The sequence below is a fragment of the Oncorhynchus masou genome, chromosome 31, assembly GCF_036934945.1.
Source record: "Oncorhynchus masou masou isolate Uvic2021 chromosome 31, UVic_Omas_1.1, whole genome shotgun sequence".
In the NCBI taxonomy this organism is placed as follows: domain Eukaryota; kingdom Metazoa; phylum Chordata; class Actinopteri; order Salmoniformes; family Salmonidae; genus Oncorhynchus; species Oncorhynchus masou.
The window spans coordinates 94603663-94622220 of NC_088242.1; the positions used below are offsets into that span (position 1 = coordinate 94603663).

Sequence of the window (18558 nt, forward strand, 5' to 3'; positions counted from 1 at the left end):
GGCCATCTACCTCATGTGTATGTATGTATTGTACACGTTAAAGGGTTTTTCAGAACATTCAGACCAATCCTTTTCAAAACGTTGGCCTATTCATTTGAGTCATAATTTTTTTTTTTAAGTTTGTCTAAAGCGCCTCTGTCGGTGTTTCTTGTAAACTTGGCTAATTGATCCTCCAATGAGGTGGCTTCTTACTCTCATAAACTGAGCTTCTAAAGCCATTAAACATCAAAGTCTACGCAGATATTCTGAATCTGGTGTTTTCTCTGGTACGTATGTGAAACTGGCTTGAAATGGTCTTTCACCAGTATCTGCAGTTGCTGTATCAATTTCCGGACTTCTAAATGAATGATATGCAACCATTGATTCTTGAAGAATATAACTTATAAACGTTTTAGTTATTTATCTAGGAAAGTCAGTTAAGAATAAATTCTTATTTACAATGACGGCCTACACCGACCAAACCCGAACAACCCTGGGCCAATTGTGTGCTGACCTATGACCTATCACGGCCGTTTGTGATACAGCCTGGATTCAGAACCACGGTGTCTGTAGTGACGCCTCTAGCACTGAGATGCAGTGCCTTAGACCTCTGCGCCACTCAGAGCCCCATTAATGCCTCATAAGCTTAGTTATTTCCCCAATCCGAACCCAAAATATAAGCCTGTTTTACTCCAATGTTTATAAACAAAGTAAATGTAAACACACAATTTATAGCCTCAAAACATGGTTAAAACTATAATGTTGATATATCATGGATGGTCAGTCCTTGCATCCATAGCTTTGTCTAGGAATTTGTTAGTGGTGACATTTCTCCAACCACAACCTTCAGCTTTGAACTGAAACATTCACTTTGTTATTGTTTCAACTGCGTATCTCCCCTTTAAAAAGGATCAGTATTAAAAAGCTGTTTAACATTGCTGCCTTGCACTCGTTTGTTATTGTTTCAACTGCGTATCTCCCCTTTAAAAAGTATCAGTATTAAAAAGCTGTTAACATTGCTGCCTTGCACTCGTTTGTTATTGTTTCAACTGCGTATCTCCCCTTTAAAAAGGATCAGTATTAAAAAGCTGTTTAACATTGCTGCCTTGCACTCGTTTGTTATTGTTTTAACTGCGTATCTCCCCTTTAAAAAGGATCAGTATTAAAAAGCTGTTTAACATTGCTGCCTTGCACTCGTTTGTTATTGTTTTAACTGCGTATCTCCCCTTTAAAAAGTATCAGTATTAAAAAGCTGTTTAACATTGCTGCCTTGCACTCGTTTGTTATTGTTTTTGGAGGACAGAGGGGGAGGGTCTTTACGAGTGCCAAATCAAAGACGAAGAGGTACAGGCGCGCTTGATTGCCGTAAATCCAATGACAGTAGTTTTATTGTTGTGTTTGCTTTGAGATATGATTTTTTGTATTTAACTTGTAATACTACGACAGAGGATGACAATCAATAGGAGTGCACCTTTAAGTCACAGTTCTCACAAAGACATCTGATGGAACTATCTAATCTAAAAGTCTTCTTCTAAGACCTGAATTCTCTAACACATAACACTAAACTGAATATAAACTAGATTTGACCATGCCACTGGGCTTTTTCATGACAGAAGACAATGTACTGCAGAGCGGCATAACGTGGCGAGAACGGTGTTCTCCTGTAAATGTTGTGCTCCGTGGAACCAAATGCCTGCTGGTTTTAACTCCTCCCTGTCTATTTCGGATGGCTCTCTTCTGTTGAGTGGCATTTTCTCCCAGTCTTGGAGGAAGTCCAAGGGCTCTATTCAGTCTATCACACTGAGGCATTTTATAGAGAAAAAGTCATTTCCTATATTTATTTTTTATTTTTTTATTTCACCTTTATTTAACCAGGTAGGCCAAGTTGAGAACAAGTTCTCATTTATAATTGCGACCTGGCCAAGATAAAGCAAAGCAGTTCGACACATACAACAACACAGAGTTACACATGGAGTAAAACAAACATACAGTCAATAATACAGTAGAAAAATAAGTCTATATACAATGTGAGCAAATGAGGTGAGATAAGGGAGGTAAAGGCAAAAAAGGCCATGGTAGCAAAGTAAATACAATATAGCAAGTAAAACATTGGAATGGTAGATTTGCAGTGGAAGAAAGTGCAATGTAGAGATAGAAATAATGGGGTGCAAAGGAGCAAGTAGGGGAAGAGGTAGTTGTTTGGGCTAAATTATAGATGGGCTATGTACAGGTGCAGTAATCTGTGAGCTGCTCTGACAGCTGGTGCTTAAAGCTAGTGAGGGAGATAAGTGTTTCCAGTTTCAGAGATTTTTGTAGTTTGTTCCAGCCATTGGCAGCAGAGAACTGGAAGGAGAGGCGGCCAAAGGAAGAATTGGTTTTGGGGGTGACCAGAGAGATATACCTGCTGGAGCAGGTGCTACAGGTGGATGCTGCTATGGTGACCAGCGAGCTGAGATAAGGGGGGAATTTACTTAGCAGGGTCTTGTAGATGACCTGAAGCCAGTGGGTTTGGCGACGAGTATGAAGCGAGGGCCAGCCAACGAGAGCGTACAAGTCGCAGTGGTGGGTAGTATATGGGACTTTGGTGTCAAAACGGATGGCACTGTGATAGACTGCATCCCATTTATTACAGTAAGTAGGGTAGGGTTGACCCGACATCATCTGCAGAGTTTACGTGGGAAACATAGCCTTTTCGATTTTTCAATCAAGATTCAAAGCTGAATTTCTGCGATGTTGGATTGAATAGATTCCCCAAGTCCTTTTCTTTCTCTTCTGGTTGGCTTAGTGTTGTGGAGGTGTCAGGAACATACCATTATGAGAACATATGGCACCAAATATGGTGGTTGAGAAACAAGTGAGATTCAAGTCTGGGGTGTATCGACGTTGAGGGTGGGGAGGTCATTTAGAACTGAAAGAGGTGTGTGTGTGCTGGTGTGTGTGTGTGCTGGTGTGTGTGTGTGTGTGTGTGTGTGTGTGTGTGTGTGTGTGTGTGTGTGTGTGTGTGTGTGTGTGTGTGTGTGTGTGTGTGTGTGTGTGTGTGTGTGTGTGTGTGTGTGTGTCTGTTCTAGAAAGAGGGAAATTGAGTTTTTTTTTTGGTGCTTCCAGTCTATTCATTTGTTTATGTCTTTCCTGTTGTCTCTGACTTGGAGCTTCCGTTGTCCTACTGCTACCTTCAGAGATGCGAGTAGAATAGGTTTGTGAGTGTTTTTTACCTAAGGCTGCCCTTGTTAGTGTCTGTGTTTAAATGTATATACATTATTTCATTGTTTTAAATTCACAGCGAGTAAAAAAACCAGGCTTAATGCATGTACAGACAGGATAGAGACCAAGCACCGCAAGCAAAGCTGGGTATAGGCCCAGTTAGTTTACATATACATATATATATTTACATATAGGCCCAGTTAGTTTACATATACATATATATATTTACATATAGTCCCAGTTAGTTTACATATACATATATATATTTACATATAGGCCCAGTTAGTTTACATATACATATATATATTTACATATAGGCCCAGTTAGTTTACATATACATATATATATTTACATATAGGCCCAGTTAGTTTACATATACATATATATATTTACATATAGGCCCAGTTAGTTTACATATACATATATATATTTACATATAGGCCCAGTTAGTTTACATATACATAGATATATTTACATATAGGCCCAGTTACATATAGGCCCAGTTAGTTTACATATACATAGATATATTTACATATAGGCCCAGTTAGTTTACATATACATATATATATATTTACATATAGGCCCAGTTAGTTTACATATACATATATATATTTACATATAGGCCCAGTTAGTTTACATATACATAGATATATTTACATATAGGCCCAGTTAGTTTACATATACATATATATTTATATACATATATATATATATATAGGCCCAGTTAGTTTACATATACATAGATATATTTACATATAGGCCCAGTTAGTTTACATATACATAGATATATTTATATATAGGCCCAGTTATTCAGACCCTTTACTCAGTACTTTGTTGAAGCACCTTTGGCAGATTACAGCCTCAAGTCTTCTTGGGTATGACATTACAAGCTCTGGGTCACCTGTATTTGTAGAGTTTCTCCCATTCTTTTCTGCAGACCTCTCAAGCTCTGTCAGGTTGGGTGGGGAGAGTCACTGCTATTTTCAAGTCTCTCCAGAGATGTTCGATCTTGTTCAAGTCTGGTCTCTGGCTGGGCCATCATGATACTGCCACCATCATGCTTCACCGTAGGGATGGTGCCAGGTTTTCTCGGGACGTGACACTTGGCATTCAGGCCAAAGAGTTCAATCTTAGGTTTCATCAGACCAGAGATTCTTGTTTCTCATGGTCTGAGAGACTTTAGGTGCCTTTTGGCAAACTCCAAGCAGGCTGTCATGTGCCTTTTACTGAGGAGTGGCTTCCGTCTGGCCACTACTATAAAGCCCTGATTGGTGGAGTGCCAGCTCTAGGAAGCATCTTTGTGGTTCCAAACGTCTTCCATTTAATCGTGATACACCCATCCCATTACCGGGATCATTTCCGTCAACATCTGCTGAATTGCAGAGCGCCAAATTCAAATTAAATTACTAAAAATATTTCATTTTCATGAAATCACAAGTGCAATATAGCAAAACACAGTTTAAGTTGTTGTTAATCCAACTGGCATGTCAGATTTCAAAAAGATTTTCAGCGAAAGCAAACCAAGCGTTTATGTAAGGGCAGTTCTCTCAGGAGACAAAACATTACAAACAGCTAGCAGCCAAGTAGATGGTCACGAAAGTCAGAAAAGCAAAAAAATGAATCGCTTACCTTTGATGATCTTCGGATGTTTGCACTCACGAGACTCCCAGTTACACAATAAATGTTCAGAAATCCACAGGCTCGAGCGGTCACAACGGAGCAGACAAAAATTCCAAATAGTATCCGTAAAGTTCGTAGAAACATGTCAAACCTTTTTTATAATCAATCCTCAGGTTGTTTTTACAAAATATAATCGATAATATTTCAACCGGGACTGTAGCTTCTTCAGTTTCTTCTTGGGTTGGCAGGGTAGCCTAGTGGTTAGAGCGTTGGACTAGTAACCGGAAGGTTGCAATTTCAAACCCCCCGAGCTGACAAGGTACAAATCTGTCGTTCTGCCCCTGAACAGGCCGTCATTGAAAATAAGAATTTGTTCTTAACTGACTTGCCTAGATGAATAAAGGATAAATAGGAGAGAGAATGTCTGCTCCAAGCTGTTGCGCATGCAAAATGCTGCTGGCACTCAGCAATACAATGATGTGATCTTTATCGCTCATTTTACAAAACAAAATTCTGAAACTATGTCTAAAGACTGTTCACACCATGGGGAAGCCATATGAAAAGGAATCTGGTGGATATCCCTTTAAATGGAGCGAAGACAGGCAATGGAACATGGAGCTTTCAGGAAAAACAACACCTCTGGGTTGGATTTTCCTCAGGTTTTTGCCTGCAATATCAGTTCTGTTATACTCACAGACAATATTTTGACAGTTTTGGAAACTTTAGAGTGTTTTCTATCCTAATCTGACAATTATATGCATATTCTAGATTCTGAGCCTGAGAAATAGGCAGTTTCATTTGGGTACGTTTTTCATCCAAACATCAAAATAATGCCCTTTACACTCAAGAATGATGGAAGCCACTGTGTTCTTGTGGACCTTTAATACTGCAGACATTTTTTGATACCCGTCCCCAGATCTGTGCCTCAAAATAATTCTGTCTCAGAGTTCTACGGACAATTCCTTCGACCTCACGGCTTGGTCTTTGCTCTGACATGCACTGTCAACTGTGGGACCTTATATAGACAGGTGTGTGTCTTTCCAAATCATGTCCACTCAATTGAATATACCAGGGGCACAACTTTCACTGGGAAACTGGGGGGATATGTCCCCCCACATTCTGAAATTCCATTTTTATAATTGGAATGTGATAAAAAAAAACGAGGCAATGGTGTGCTTTAGGACCATGCGGACACCTCCAAGCAGTCAAGTAGGCCGTCTGACCCGTCTCAGTGTGTATATAGACTGACCCATCTCAGTGTGTATCTAGACTGACCCATCTCAGTGTGTATCTAGACCGACCCATCTCAGTGTGTATCTAGACTGACCCGTCTCAGTGTGTATCTAGACTGACCCATCTCAGTGTGTATCTAGACTGACCCATCTCAGTGTGTATCTAGACTGACCCGTCTCAGTGTGTATATAGACTGACCCGTCTCAGTGTGTATATAGACTGACCCGTCTCAGTGTGTATCTAGACTGACCCGTCTCAGTGTGTATGTAGACTGACCCGTCTCAGTGTGTATCTAGACTGACCCGTCTCAGTGTGTATCTAGACTGATCAGTCTCAGCATCTATATAGGATGACCCGTCTCAGTGTGTATGTAGACTAACCCGTCACAGTGTGTGTATCTAGACTGACCTGTTTCCGTGTGTGTATCTAGACTGACCCGTCTCAGTGTGTATATAGACTGACCCGTCTCAGTGTGTATCTAGACTGACCCGTCTCAGTGTGTGTATCTAGACTGACCTGTCTCAGTGTGTATATAGACTGAAAATTGGTTTGCTTTTCTCTTGTGGTGGTGTTCTTAAAAAACATTTGATCTGTAACTGATTCCACATTGTGCCTGTACAGTACATCATAAAATTTGTTTGTTTTTGAATGATGAACGTGTTATTAACTAGGTAAGAAAACGGTATGAGAATTCAAGGCATAAATCGAAAGAATATGACTGCATTTTATTTTACCAAGTAGTGTGTTGAAATTAAGATTTCAAATGATTGGTTTGAAAATATACATACTGTACTCTTCACTGTTAAAAATGTTTTTCATGGTACACAACGGTGCATGTTTCCTTAAAATGACTGAGAATACAACTAAACACTTCCCCAGCAAATCAACCATGGTGCATTCTGATTGAAAACAGCAACATTACTGTGTGTAAAAATAAATAAATGAATGGATGAGAGAGTCACCTACAGGAAGCGGCAACAAGGCTTTGTTGGCATGTAATTATTTATTGAAATATGAGGAAAAAGTCCATCAGCTTTGAAAGAACTCCCCAGACCAGGAAGTGACATGAAAGGGTGGCAGTATGACAGCGATGGGGGGGGGGGGGGGTGTTCATAGACAAGCAGGTGGTCAGTACGTTCAGGAGTGGTGCGTGTGTTTGAGGACATACAAGGCATCTGCAGAACTGTACCAGAACACACAGAATGAGAAAAGACTGATAGAGATTGTCAATCAATACACACAGTTAATTATGGAAGCAGATTCATGCCAAAACAAATACAAAAACGAAAAACATTGAAACATAAATGTATATTTGAGCGTTGTTTTTTCAATATCAGTGTTTTTGCTTTTCACCATAGTGCATCGTTAAAAAGACTTGATAGATTTTGACATCGATGACTTAAATGCAGACGATCATATACAGTATATTCTTGACAGGTTTGTGTGTATCACTAATGATTGGGGACCTTATGAAGTCAGTGTTTGGTAAAAGTGTATAAGACAACATCAATATAATTCTACAAACTGACATTACAAAATGCCAAACTTCAGGAAGGCTGGGGGGGGGGACTGTTTGTTCAGTTACGACACATCACAGGTAACCACGGCTCAAACTTCTGGACAGCTGGGGGAAAAGCTGTTTGTTCGTTCAATTGCGACACATCACAGGTAAGCACAGCTCAAACTTCTGGACAGCTGGGGGGACAGCTGTTTGTGCGTTCAGTTACAACACATCACAGGTAAGCACAGCTCACAGGACCAATGCCGTCTTTGGTATAGAACAAACGGCACTGAAATGTGAAGCTAGTTGAAATTCAACACAAAACAACTGATGCAAGTACAGTGTCAGTCATACCCATTAACTTAAATACAATAATTACACTCCCCTAAATATTTATTGAGACAACGAAGCTACATTTTAAAATTTGGCTCAATACTCCAGCCTTTTAGATTTTAGATCAAATGTTTCATGTAAGGTCGACAGAACAGTCAGCTTTTTGTTTTGAGAGTATTTTCATACAGTCAAGTCCATAATTATTGGCATCTTTTGATCAAGATAATTTTGACCCCTATTTTTGTTTAAAGAACGTTTTATTAAATGTTAGACAAAATATATTTCTCTGAGCTTTTTGTTTTAGTATAAAAGAATAATGGAGTAAAAAGACACATTTTACATTTTCGCTTCACTGTCCCAATACATTTGGAGAGGAGTGTCTTTTTTTCTAATTTAAAGCTCAGACTCCTATAAACAATTAATAAAAACGACATTACGGAGATCATTATGAAGATCATTGTTTTGTTCCTGAACTGCATCTATAATAAGTAAAAAAAAAACTTAAAAAAAAACATGCAACACTAAACAAATATGTTTGGATTTGTCGCCTTGTGCTTATAACACACAAAAGGACAAAACCAAGATGCAATAAGTTATTTTCATTTTTAAGTGTAACCAGTGACATATATCGAAAGGTAGAACATTGAAAAATAATTTTAAAAAGTTCTACAAAAAACAAGTGTCCGAAACTCTTACACAATATGCAAAAACATTTGAATGCCAACAGAAAAAAACAGTTAGAAATTAGATTTTAAGTGAGATTCCTTTCTGATTTTTTGTGTCTCACAACATAATTAAGTACTGGGTAAAGAAACAAAGAACAAAACGGAATAGCACTGTACACACCTAAGAATCACACCAGAATCTAGTTTGTGTTTTTTGTTTTTTCTGTAAATTATTGTTTTGCAATTTTCTTCCTCTCAGTTCTCTTCCACGGGACAGCTTGAACGTAACAACCTCTTGAATTATTGATTTAAAAAAAATGTATATAACATTAATACTTTATATATATTTGTACATAATTCCATTCACATCTGCACGGTTAGCTAGCATGGTAATGAAATAAGGCAAGACTCACATGACTGTGACATCACAAATTTATAATACTGATAGTTAAGGTTTTTGTTACATTTTTGTTTGATGTTCTGCAGCAAGCTTTGGTCTGTTCAGACTAAAGGCAGAGTTTCTCCTCCTGGGGGTGGGGGGGGCAACCATAGTATTATTTTCTAATGACTTATCTATGGTGTGTAAAAGGTGTTTTACTTATGTAAAGAACTGTTTTGGGAAGGTTGGGGGGAGATTATAGGGTGGTTACAATGAGGAGCATCAATGACCAAGAGGAGGAAATAACTGCCATTTACTAAAATGTTTTTTTTTAAATCTTATCTTTTTTTGTTCCGTCAAAGTTTTCATACATTTTGTTCGTTGTGGTTTTTTAATTAAAAAACAAATATATATATTTCTATTTCTATTGCTGTCTGTCTGTATGGCCTATTAGCATTGCAGACTGCGTGTCTTTGAAACAGGTGACAAAAGAGACTCTTGCCCAGCTGACAGGCTGCTCTGGGCTGCCCAATACAGTACCCAATACAGCCCAATACATTACCAACCCTGCCAACCTTGGGCCAGTCTAAAAAAAGAGTGCTCCAAATTTCTTCAGCCAAAGTCCCTGCTCCCCTTTGAAGACCACACCACAGACATCATAGGGTCCGTGATCATAAGGTGGTTGGATCTCTCTCTCTCTCTGTTCGTTGCTCAAAACCCTTTAACCCCTCTAGGGTAGGGGGCAGCATTTGGAATTTTGGATGAAAAGCATGCCCAAATTAAACGGCCTGCTACTCGGGCCCAGAAGATATGATATGCATATAACTGGTAGATTTGGATAGAAAACACTCTAACGTTTCCAAAACTGTTACAATAGTTTCTCTGAGTATAATAGAACTGATTTAGCAGGCGAACACCTGATAAAAATCCATTTGGGAAGTAGTTTTTTTTGTTGTTGGTTTTGTAGTTTTCTGCAACCTCACAGGATGTTGGCCAGATGGGACGCTAGCGTCCCACATACCCTAGAGAGGTTAACAGTGGGAGAGGTTTTACAATACTCATTGGTTTTGTTCCTTCAGTTACAGTCTGTTGGTCCTTGTATCACCTTGATGGTTTGTATTTTTATTCAAAGCAGACAAAAAGGTATCGTCCATGTCCCATGAGAGGAATGGACAGTTCTCAAGAATTTCAGCTGTGTCTCTCTCCGTCTTTGGAAGCTTTACCCAGAGCTCCAGAAGCATCTGTCTTAGAGTGAAGAGATGTGTGTGTGTAATATATATGCATATTGTATGAATTTGAACGTGTGAGTGTGTGCCTTAATGTGTGTATATTTGTGTGTGTACATGCGTGTGAGTGCCTAAATGTGTTTGTATGTGTGTGTTCGTGTGTATGCGCACGCGTATGTGCGTGCACAGTATGTGTAAGTGTGGTTGTCCATTTCTGCATGTTCTCTTGCCAGGATGGTTGATCATTACGGTAAATGAGAAGAACGGATGCCTCCTGCCCCAGAATCACTAAGTCTAACTTTAACATGGGAGGAGTCTGTTCTGGGTTGGGTTCTGTTCTGCAGGCTTGGCTTGGGTCTCAACCAACAAAACAGAGTCTGTTCTGGGTTGGGTTCTGTTCTGCAGGCAAGGACTTGGGTCTCAACCAACAAAACAGAGTCTGTTCTGAGTCGGTTTCAGCCAAATCATCAGGATCCCATCTGCAGTCTCATCAGGCTCTCTTGGCGTGTAGCATCTCGATGAGCAGGTTGTTGCAGGGCACGTCTCCGTTCAGGTGCTTGTAGTACAGGTAGTCTTCGGCCTGGAGGCTGATGGCCCGGATCTCAGGCAGCCGCAGGAGCAGCTGGCCAAACCTGTCTGTCTGCTGGGTGTAGTTGCACATGACGTAGTCCAGCAGCACCGCGTTCACTTGTTCCTGGACGCTCTCCACCAGGTGGAAGTTCTCCAGGTTCTTCACGTCTGAAAAGAGGAAGAGTTGGAGAATAGGAAACGGTGGTTAGCATGTCGAGGAACTGAAATTGTCAATATCCACAAAAGCAGAGTGGTTTTGCGTTTATCAATTATTTCTCAAACGCAAGTTTAATAGAAAAGAAAACCTGCAGACATCACATGATGCCCTTAGACTGAGTTTAGGTCGTAAAAAATGAAAGTATTGAAGAGGCTACCATGTCAGTCACGGAAAGTAGACAAAAAACAAAATGGACGACATCACAACATTATGTTTACATTTAGTTCACATAAAATGTAGATGAGATGGACATTTTCAATCCTTAGTAAATGCTCTGATCAAGATACTGAAACAAAGGGGACAACTTGGTGCTCAGCATGATTTTTAATCAAAGACCGAATTAAAATATATATATATTAAAAATTCACACCCCCTGTATATTTTCCCCTCCGGATCCTCACGAGAATAAGATGGAAAGAGAATGAAATGAGAAAAAAAAAACGTTTCCTTTGAGAGTCTCTACCCAGGAGTATATGAATTATTTAGGTCAGCATTACAGCCAATCACCTTCTCTTTAAGACTCATCCTTCCCCATTTTAAAACGAAACACCTAGACAACTGTACTCATGGAGTTGCATTGTATGGACATGTCAATGTCCCTGTGCACAAGATTGGTGTGGAAGAACTTCACTGGCCTGCAAAGAGCCCTGACCTCAACCCCATCAAAAACATTTGGGATGAATTGGAACGCCGACTGCGAGCCAGGCCTAATTGCCCAACATCAGTGTCCGACCTCACTAATGCTCTTGTGGCTGAATGGAAGCAAGTCCCCCCCGCCCAGCTAACACTACCAGCTGAGAACACCAGCAACACTACTGAACCAGCTGAACCAGCACACACTAAGAAAGCCTACTGAACCAGCTTCAGCATGAACCAGTTCCAACATCTACTGGAAAGCTCCCACCCCGAACCCAGAACAGTGGAGCCTGTTAAGAACAGCCCCTAGCAGCAACACTACTGAACCAGGGGGGCTAACACTACTGGACCAAATCAGCCCTCCCACCCCGCCCAGCTAACACTACTAACCAGCTGAGCCCAAGAACTACTGAACCAGGTTGAGCTCTGAACCAGGACACACACACTAAGAACAGCCCTGTTACTGAACCAGCTGACCATGAACAGCCCTCCCACCCCGCCCAGCTAACACTACTGAACCAGCTGACACGCACACTGAACAGCCCTCCCACCCCGCCCAGCTAACACTACTGAACCAGCTTAAGAACAGCCCTCCCACCCCGCCCAGCTGAACCAGCTGACACACACACTAAGAACAGCCCTCCCACCCCGCTACTGAACCAGCTGACACACACTAAGAACAGCCCTCCCACCCCGCCCAGCTAACACTACTGAACCAGCTGACACGCAGCAACACTAAGAACAGCCCCTCCCACCCCGCCCAGCTAACACTACTGAACCAGCTGAACCAGCACACACACTAAGAACAGCCCTCCCACCCCGCCCAGCTAACACTACTGAACCAGCTGACACACACACTAAGAACAGAACCAGCTCCCACCCCGCCCAGCCAACACTACTGAACCAGCTGAACCAGAACAGCCCTGAGCAACACTACTGAACCAGCTGAAGAACAGCCCTCCCACCCCGCCCAGCTACTGAACCAGCTGACACACACACTAAGAACAGCACCCCGCCCAGCTGAACCAGCTGACACACACACTAAGAACAGCCCTCCCACCCCGCCCAGCCAACACTACTGAACCAGCTACTGACCAGCTGACACACACACTGACACCCACACTAAGAACAGCAGCCAACACTACTGAACCTGACCCACCCCAGCCCCCAGCCCAACACTACTGAACCAGCTGACACACACACTAAGAACAGCCCTCCCACCCCGCCCAGCCAACACTACTGAACCAGCTGACACGCACACTAAGAACAGCCCTCCCACCCCGCCCAGCCAACACTACCAGCTGAACCAGCTGACACACTACTGAACCAGCTGAAGAACAGAACAGCCCTCCCACCCCGCCCAGCTAACACTACTGAACCAGCTGACACACACACTAAGAACAGCCCCACCCCGCCCAGCCAACACTACTGAACCAGCTGACACACACACTAAGAACAGCCCTCCCACCCCGCCCAGCCAACACTACTGAACCAGCTGACACACACACTAAGAACAGCCCTCCCACCCCGCCCAGCCAACACTACTGAACCAGCTGACACTACTGAACCAGCACTAAGAACAGCCCTCCCACCCCGCCAGCAGCTAACACCCTACCCACCGCCCAGCCAACACTACTGAACCAGCTGACACACACACTAAGAACAGCCCTCCCACCCCGCCCAGCCAACACTACTGAACCAGCTGACACACACACTAAGAACAGCCCACCCACCCCGCCCAGCCAACACTGAACCAGCTGACTGAACAGCCAGCTGAACACTACTGAACCAGCTGAAGAACAGCCCTCCCACCCCGCCCAGCTAACACTACTGAACCAGCTGACACACACACTAAGAACAGCCCTCCCACCCCGCCCAGCCAACACTACTGAACCAGCTGACACACACACTAAGAACAGCCCTCCCACCCCGCCCAGCCAACACTACTGAACCAGCTGACACACACACTAAGAACAGCCCTCCCACCCCGCCCAGCAACACTACTGAACCAGCTGACACACACACTAAGAACAGCCCTCCCACCCCGCCCACTACTGAACCAACACTACTGAACCAGCTGACACTGACACACTAAGAACAGCCCTCCCACCCCGCCCAGCCAACACTACTGAACCAGCTGACACCCTCCCACACACACTAAGAACAGAACCCTCCCACCCCGCCCAGCCAACACTACTGAACCAGCTGACACACACACTAAGAACAGCCCTCCCACCCCGCCCAGCCAACACTACTGAACCAGCTGACACACTAAGAACAGCCCTCCCACCCCGCCCAGCCAACACTACTGAACCAGCTGACACACACACTAAGAACAGCCCTCCCACCCCGCCCAGCTAACACTACTGAACCAGCTGACACGCACACTAAGAACAGCCCTCCCACCCCGCCCAACACTACTGAACCAGCTGACACTACTGAACCAGCTGACACACACACTAAGAACAGCCCTCCCACCCCGCCCAGCCAACACTACTGAACCAGCTGACACACACACTAAGAACAGCCCTCCCACCCCGCCCAGCTAACACTACTGAACTGACAGCACACTAAGAACCCCCCTGCCCACCCCACCCCGCCCAGCCAACACTACTGAACCAGCTGACACACACACTAAGAACAGCCCTCCCACCCCGCCCAGCCAACACTACTGAACCAGCTGACACACACACTAAGAACAGCCCTCCCACCCCGCCCTTCCATCACTACTGAACCAGCTGAACACACACTAAGAACAGCCCTCCCACCCCGCCCAGCTAACACTACTGAACCAGCTGACACACACACTAAGAACAGCCCTCCCACCCCGCCCAGCTAACACTACTGAACCAGCTGACACACACACTAAGAACTGCCAACACTACTGAACCAGCTGACACACACACTAAGAACAGCCCTCCCACCCCGCCCAGCCAACACTACTGAACCAGCTGACACACACACTAAGAACAGCCCCCCCCCCGCCCAGCCAACACTACTGAACCAGCTGACACACACACTAAGAACAGCCCTCCCACCCCGCCCAGCCAACACTACTGAACCAGCTGACACACACACTAAGAACAGCCCTCCCACCCCGCCCAGCCAACACTACTGAACCAGCTGACACACACACTAAGAACAAGAACCAGCCCACACTAAGAACAGCCCTCCCACCCCGCCCAGCCAACACTACTGAACCAGCTGACACACACACCCTCCCACCCCGCCCAGCCAACACTAAGAACACACACTAAGAACAGCCCCCCCGCCCACCCACTACTGAACCAGCCACACACTAAGAACAGCCCTGAGCCAACACTACTGAACCAGCTGACACACACACTAAGAACAGCCCTCCCACCCTGCTACAGCCCTCCCACCCCGCCCAGCTGACACACACACACACAAGAACAGCCCTCCCACCCCGCCCAGCCACTACAACCAGCTGAAATAAGAACAGCCCCTCCCACCCCGCCCAGCCAACACTACTGACACGCACACACACACACACACACACACACACACACACACACACACACACACACACACACACACACACAGGGACCCACACACACTGTACTAGAGCAGTGCAGCGCATCATTGTCATCATCATAGAATCATCATAGAATCATCACAGAATCGTCATCATATAATCATCATAGAATCATCATCATAGAATCATCATAGAATCATCATCATAGAATCCTCATAGAATCATCATCATAGAATCATCATCATAGAATCCTCATAGAATCATCATCATAGAATCCTCATAGAATCATCATCATAGAATCATCATCATAGAATCCTCATAGAATCATCATCATAGAATCATCATCATAGAATCCTCATAGAATCATCATCATAGAATCCTCATAGAATCATCATCATAGAATCATCATAGAATCATCATCATAGAATCCTCATAGAATCATCATCATAGAATCATCATCATATAATCATCATATAATCATCATGATATAATCATCATCATAGAATCATCATAAAATCATCATTATAGAATTATAGAATCATCTGCCACTGACAAAAGACCCTCCAAACATGACGTGCTTTTTCCTGCCTGCTGCCACTCTGTGCTCTGTCTGTCAGACCCCCATCAACAGCTCCTAAATGAGCTCAAACCAATTGACTCGTCAACAGAAAAGAGGACTGTGAAGTACAGTGTACATACTAGGACATACAGTACGTAAGTGGATGTTCGACTCTGTCATAATATGGTCACTGTGGCATAGAGACTAAATGATGCGTGGACCACTTTTTCAGGGTTGAGTTCATTATGACAGGGTTTTCCAAACTTTTTTACTTTGCGACCCCAAAAATGGAGGTGTTTTTTGGGTTGCGAACCACCATAATGGTCGAGTGGTAAAAAAACAAATTGACGAATACCCTCTTCTTCAAAACATTTAACTGAATGTAGACTTCAGAATGGGCTCTTGTGACCAATTTGAATGCATTTATTGTATAATTATGGAATTATTTGTAACAATGCAGTGTTTTTTTTCAGAATTAAAAAGGGCCGTGTCAATGGGCTGAAGTCTTTCTGGGTCTTGATCAAGAACACTTAGGCCCTCATTTTTGGAGCTGAGAGAAAATGATGCAGTTTTAAGAAAAATGTTCTATATGCTCAAATGTGTTCTTACGCTCAAACATCAACGACGGCCTGAATGTCTAGCTTTTATTTTGGTGATTGTAAATTCTCAAAGATTAAAGTCTATAATTTAAAAACATTATAGTTTCTATTTAGTTTTAGTCATTTAAGCTAACACTGAACTGGTGTTTCCATCCTGAATTGTCTTTTTTGAAAACAACAACAAAAACAGCAATGCACAAAAATGTCATCCCACAACCCACCTGGACCCGTGCCGCGACCCACAACTTGGTCCCGTCCCACAGTTTGGTAACCATTGCATTAGGATACAAAACACAAGGTCCAGGGGTTTCAATACATTTTATTCCATTCGGTGCCTAATGAACACAACCCAGCTGTCCTTGATGAAGACACTGACAATATGGTGACTATATTGAAAATACGCTGTATCATTGTCTGTTATGAATGTGATCTCGTTGATTCAGAGAGGACAAGACAGGGTTAGCTTGGATCACTGGCAAACACATGAGATGCTACCATGGTTTTATTGTAAGACATTTCTCTAGGTGTGTGTGTGTGTGTGTGTGTGTGTGTGTGTGTGTGTGTGTGTGTGTGTGTGTGTGTGTGTGTGTGTGTGTGTGTGTGTGTGTGTGTGTGTGTGTGTGTGTGTGTGTGTGTGTGTGTGTGTGTGCGTGCGTGCGTGCGTGCGCGTGTGCGTGCGTGCGCGTGTGCGTGTGCCACCCAAACTACAGACATTTACAGCCCAATGTCTCTGTAAGGCTAATTAGAGAAATGTTTTGCAAAAAAAGCACATTTTAATTGCTAATTCTTGTCGGGCTCCTTTTGAAAAAAAAATATGAAAGGGGTTCAACAAAGCACTATGATGATCGATGACAACAGATGATCTCTTTTCAACCAGGAAGCAAACCCACAGGTTTGCAGTGCAAGGAATTATCCCCAATTTCGTCATTCACCAATAGCGAGAAAGAGGGCTTGATAATGCCATGGCGATGAAGGGAAGTTGTATTGTTGAATCATTCTGATTACCCCGAGCCCAAAAGTCAGGTTGGAGCTAAGTACCACGGTAAGCACTCTTCCACTCCTCCTCTACTCCTCCCCCTACATTGAGTCACTAAGGGACTAATTATCAATCAGTATACTCCAGCACCACGCTCAGCGCACAGATGGAAACCCTGAGGTCCTGTGGAATACACTGGTTCATTTGACAAGCAATCTATGTTACACACACTGTGGGGCGGGGGGGGGGGGGTGCTTTGGTTAGAAACGCATCTGACCAAGAAATTACACTACCATGGAGTAAGTGTTTTTCTCTCTGACCATTTCTGTTGTAGAATTGTTTTGACAAATGGTCATTTTTGGGCCAATCAACACATACATCACAAACAAATATGATATTCACTAACTAATCTTCCAATCTGTCTGTCACAAAAATAACTGTCAATAAAGGTTACCATGTGTCCTACAAGCAACTAAATGTGTGAGTGAACACTGCGCCAATCTGTTAGTGCTGTTCAAGGGGTAGGACACCCTCGAAAAATAGGATTCTAAACTCAAGGGTCTTTTCCTTGGTGAACTAAAGGTTACAAGGTTGAATTAAATTACCAATCCCTGCTAGGATTCACATGACCTCTCCATTCTACTTTCAGGCTAACTTTGCTTCTTTAAAACAATGAGATACACAGAGCATAACAAACATTAAGAATACCTTCGTAATATTGAGTTTGACCCCCTGTAATATTGAGTTTTGACCCACTCACAACAGCCTGAATTGGTCCGGGCTTGGACTCTACAAGGTGTCGAAAGCGTTTCACAGGGTGGCTGGCACATGTCAACTCCAGTGCTTCCCACAATTATTTTTTACCTTTATTTAACCAGGCAAGTCAGTTAATTAAGAACAAATTCTTATTTTCAATGAACAGTGGGTTAACTGCCTGTTTAGGGGCAAAACGGCAGATTTGTACCTTGTCAGCTCGGGGGTTTGAACTCGCAACCTTCCGGTTACTAGTCCAACGCTCTAACCACTAGGCTACACTGATGTCCTTTGGGTGGTGGACCAGTCTTGATACACAAGTGAAACTGTTGAGCGTGAAAAATCCAGCAGGGTTTCATTTCTTAACCTGGTGTGCCTGGCACCTACTACCATACCACAAAGGCACTTAAATATTTTGTCTTGACCATTCACCCTCTGAATGGCACACATACACAATCCATGTCTCAACTGTCTCAAGGTTTAAAAATCCTTCTTTAACCTGTCTACTCCACTTTCATATACACTGATTGAAGTGGATTTAATTTAGTGACATCAATAAGGGATTATAGCTTTCACCTGGATAGTCTATTTCATGGAAAGAGCAGGTGTTCCTAA

The 18558-nt window shown here is 43.1% G+C and overlaps 1 protein-coding gene across 1 annotated transcript in view; it reads right to left on the minus strand.

The window, feature by feature from the left end:
* Window positions 1–7017: 7017 nt before the first annotated feature.
* Window positions 7018–18558, minus strand: part of LOC135524785 (nuclear receptor subfamily 5 group A member 2-like) — a 160579-nt gene continuing 149038 nt past the window's right edge. The window contains exon 8 of the mRNA XM_064952604.1: window positions 7018–10875. Within this exon, the coding sequence (XP_064808676.1) occupies window positions 10628–10875 (248 nt within the window). The 3' untranslated portion in view covers window positions 7018–10627. The remainder of the gene's footprint in view (window positions 10876–18558) is intronic.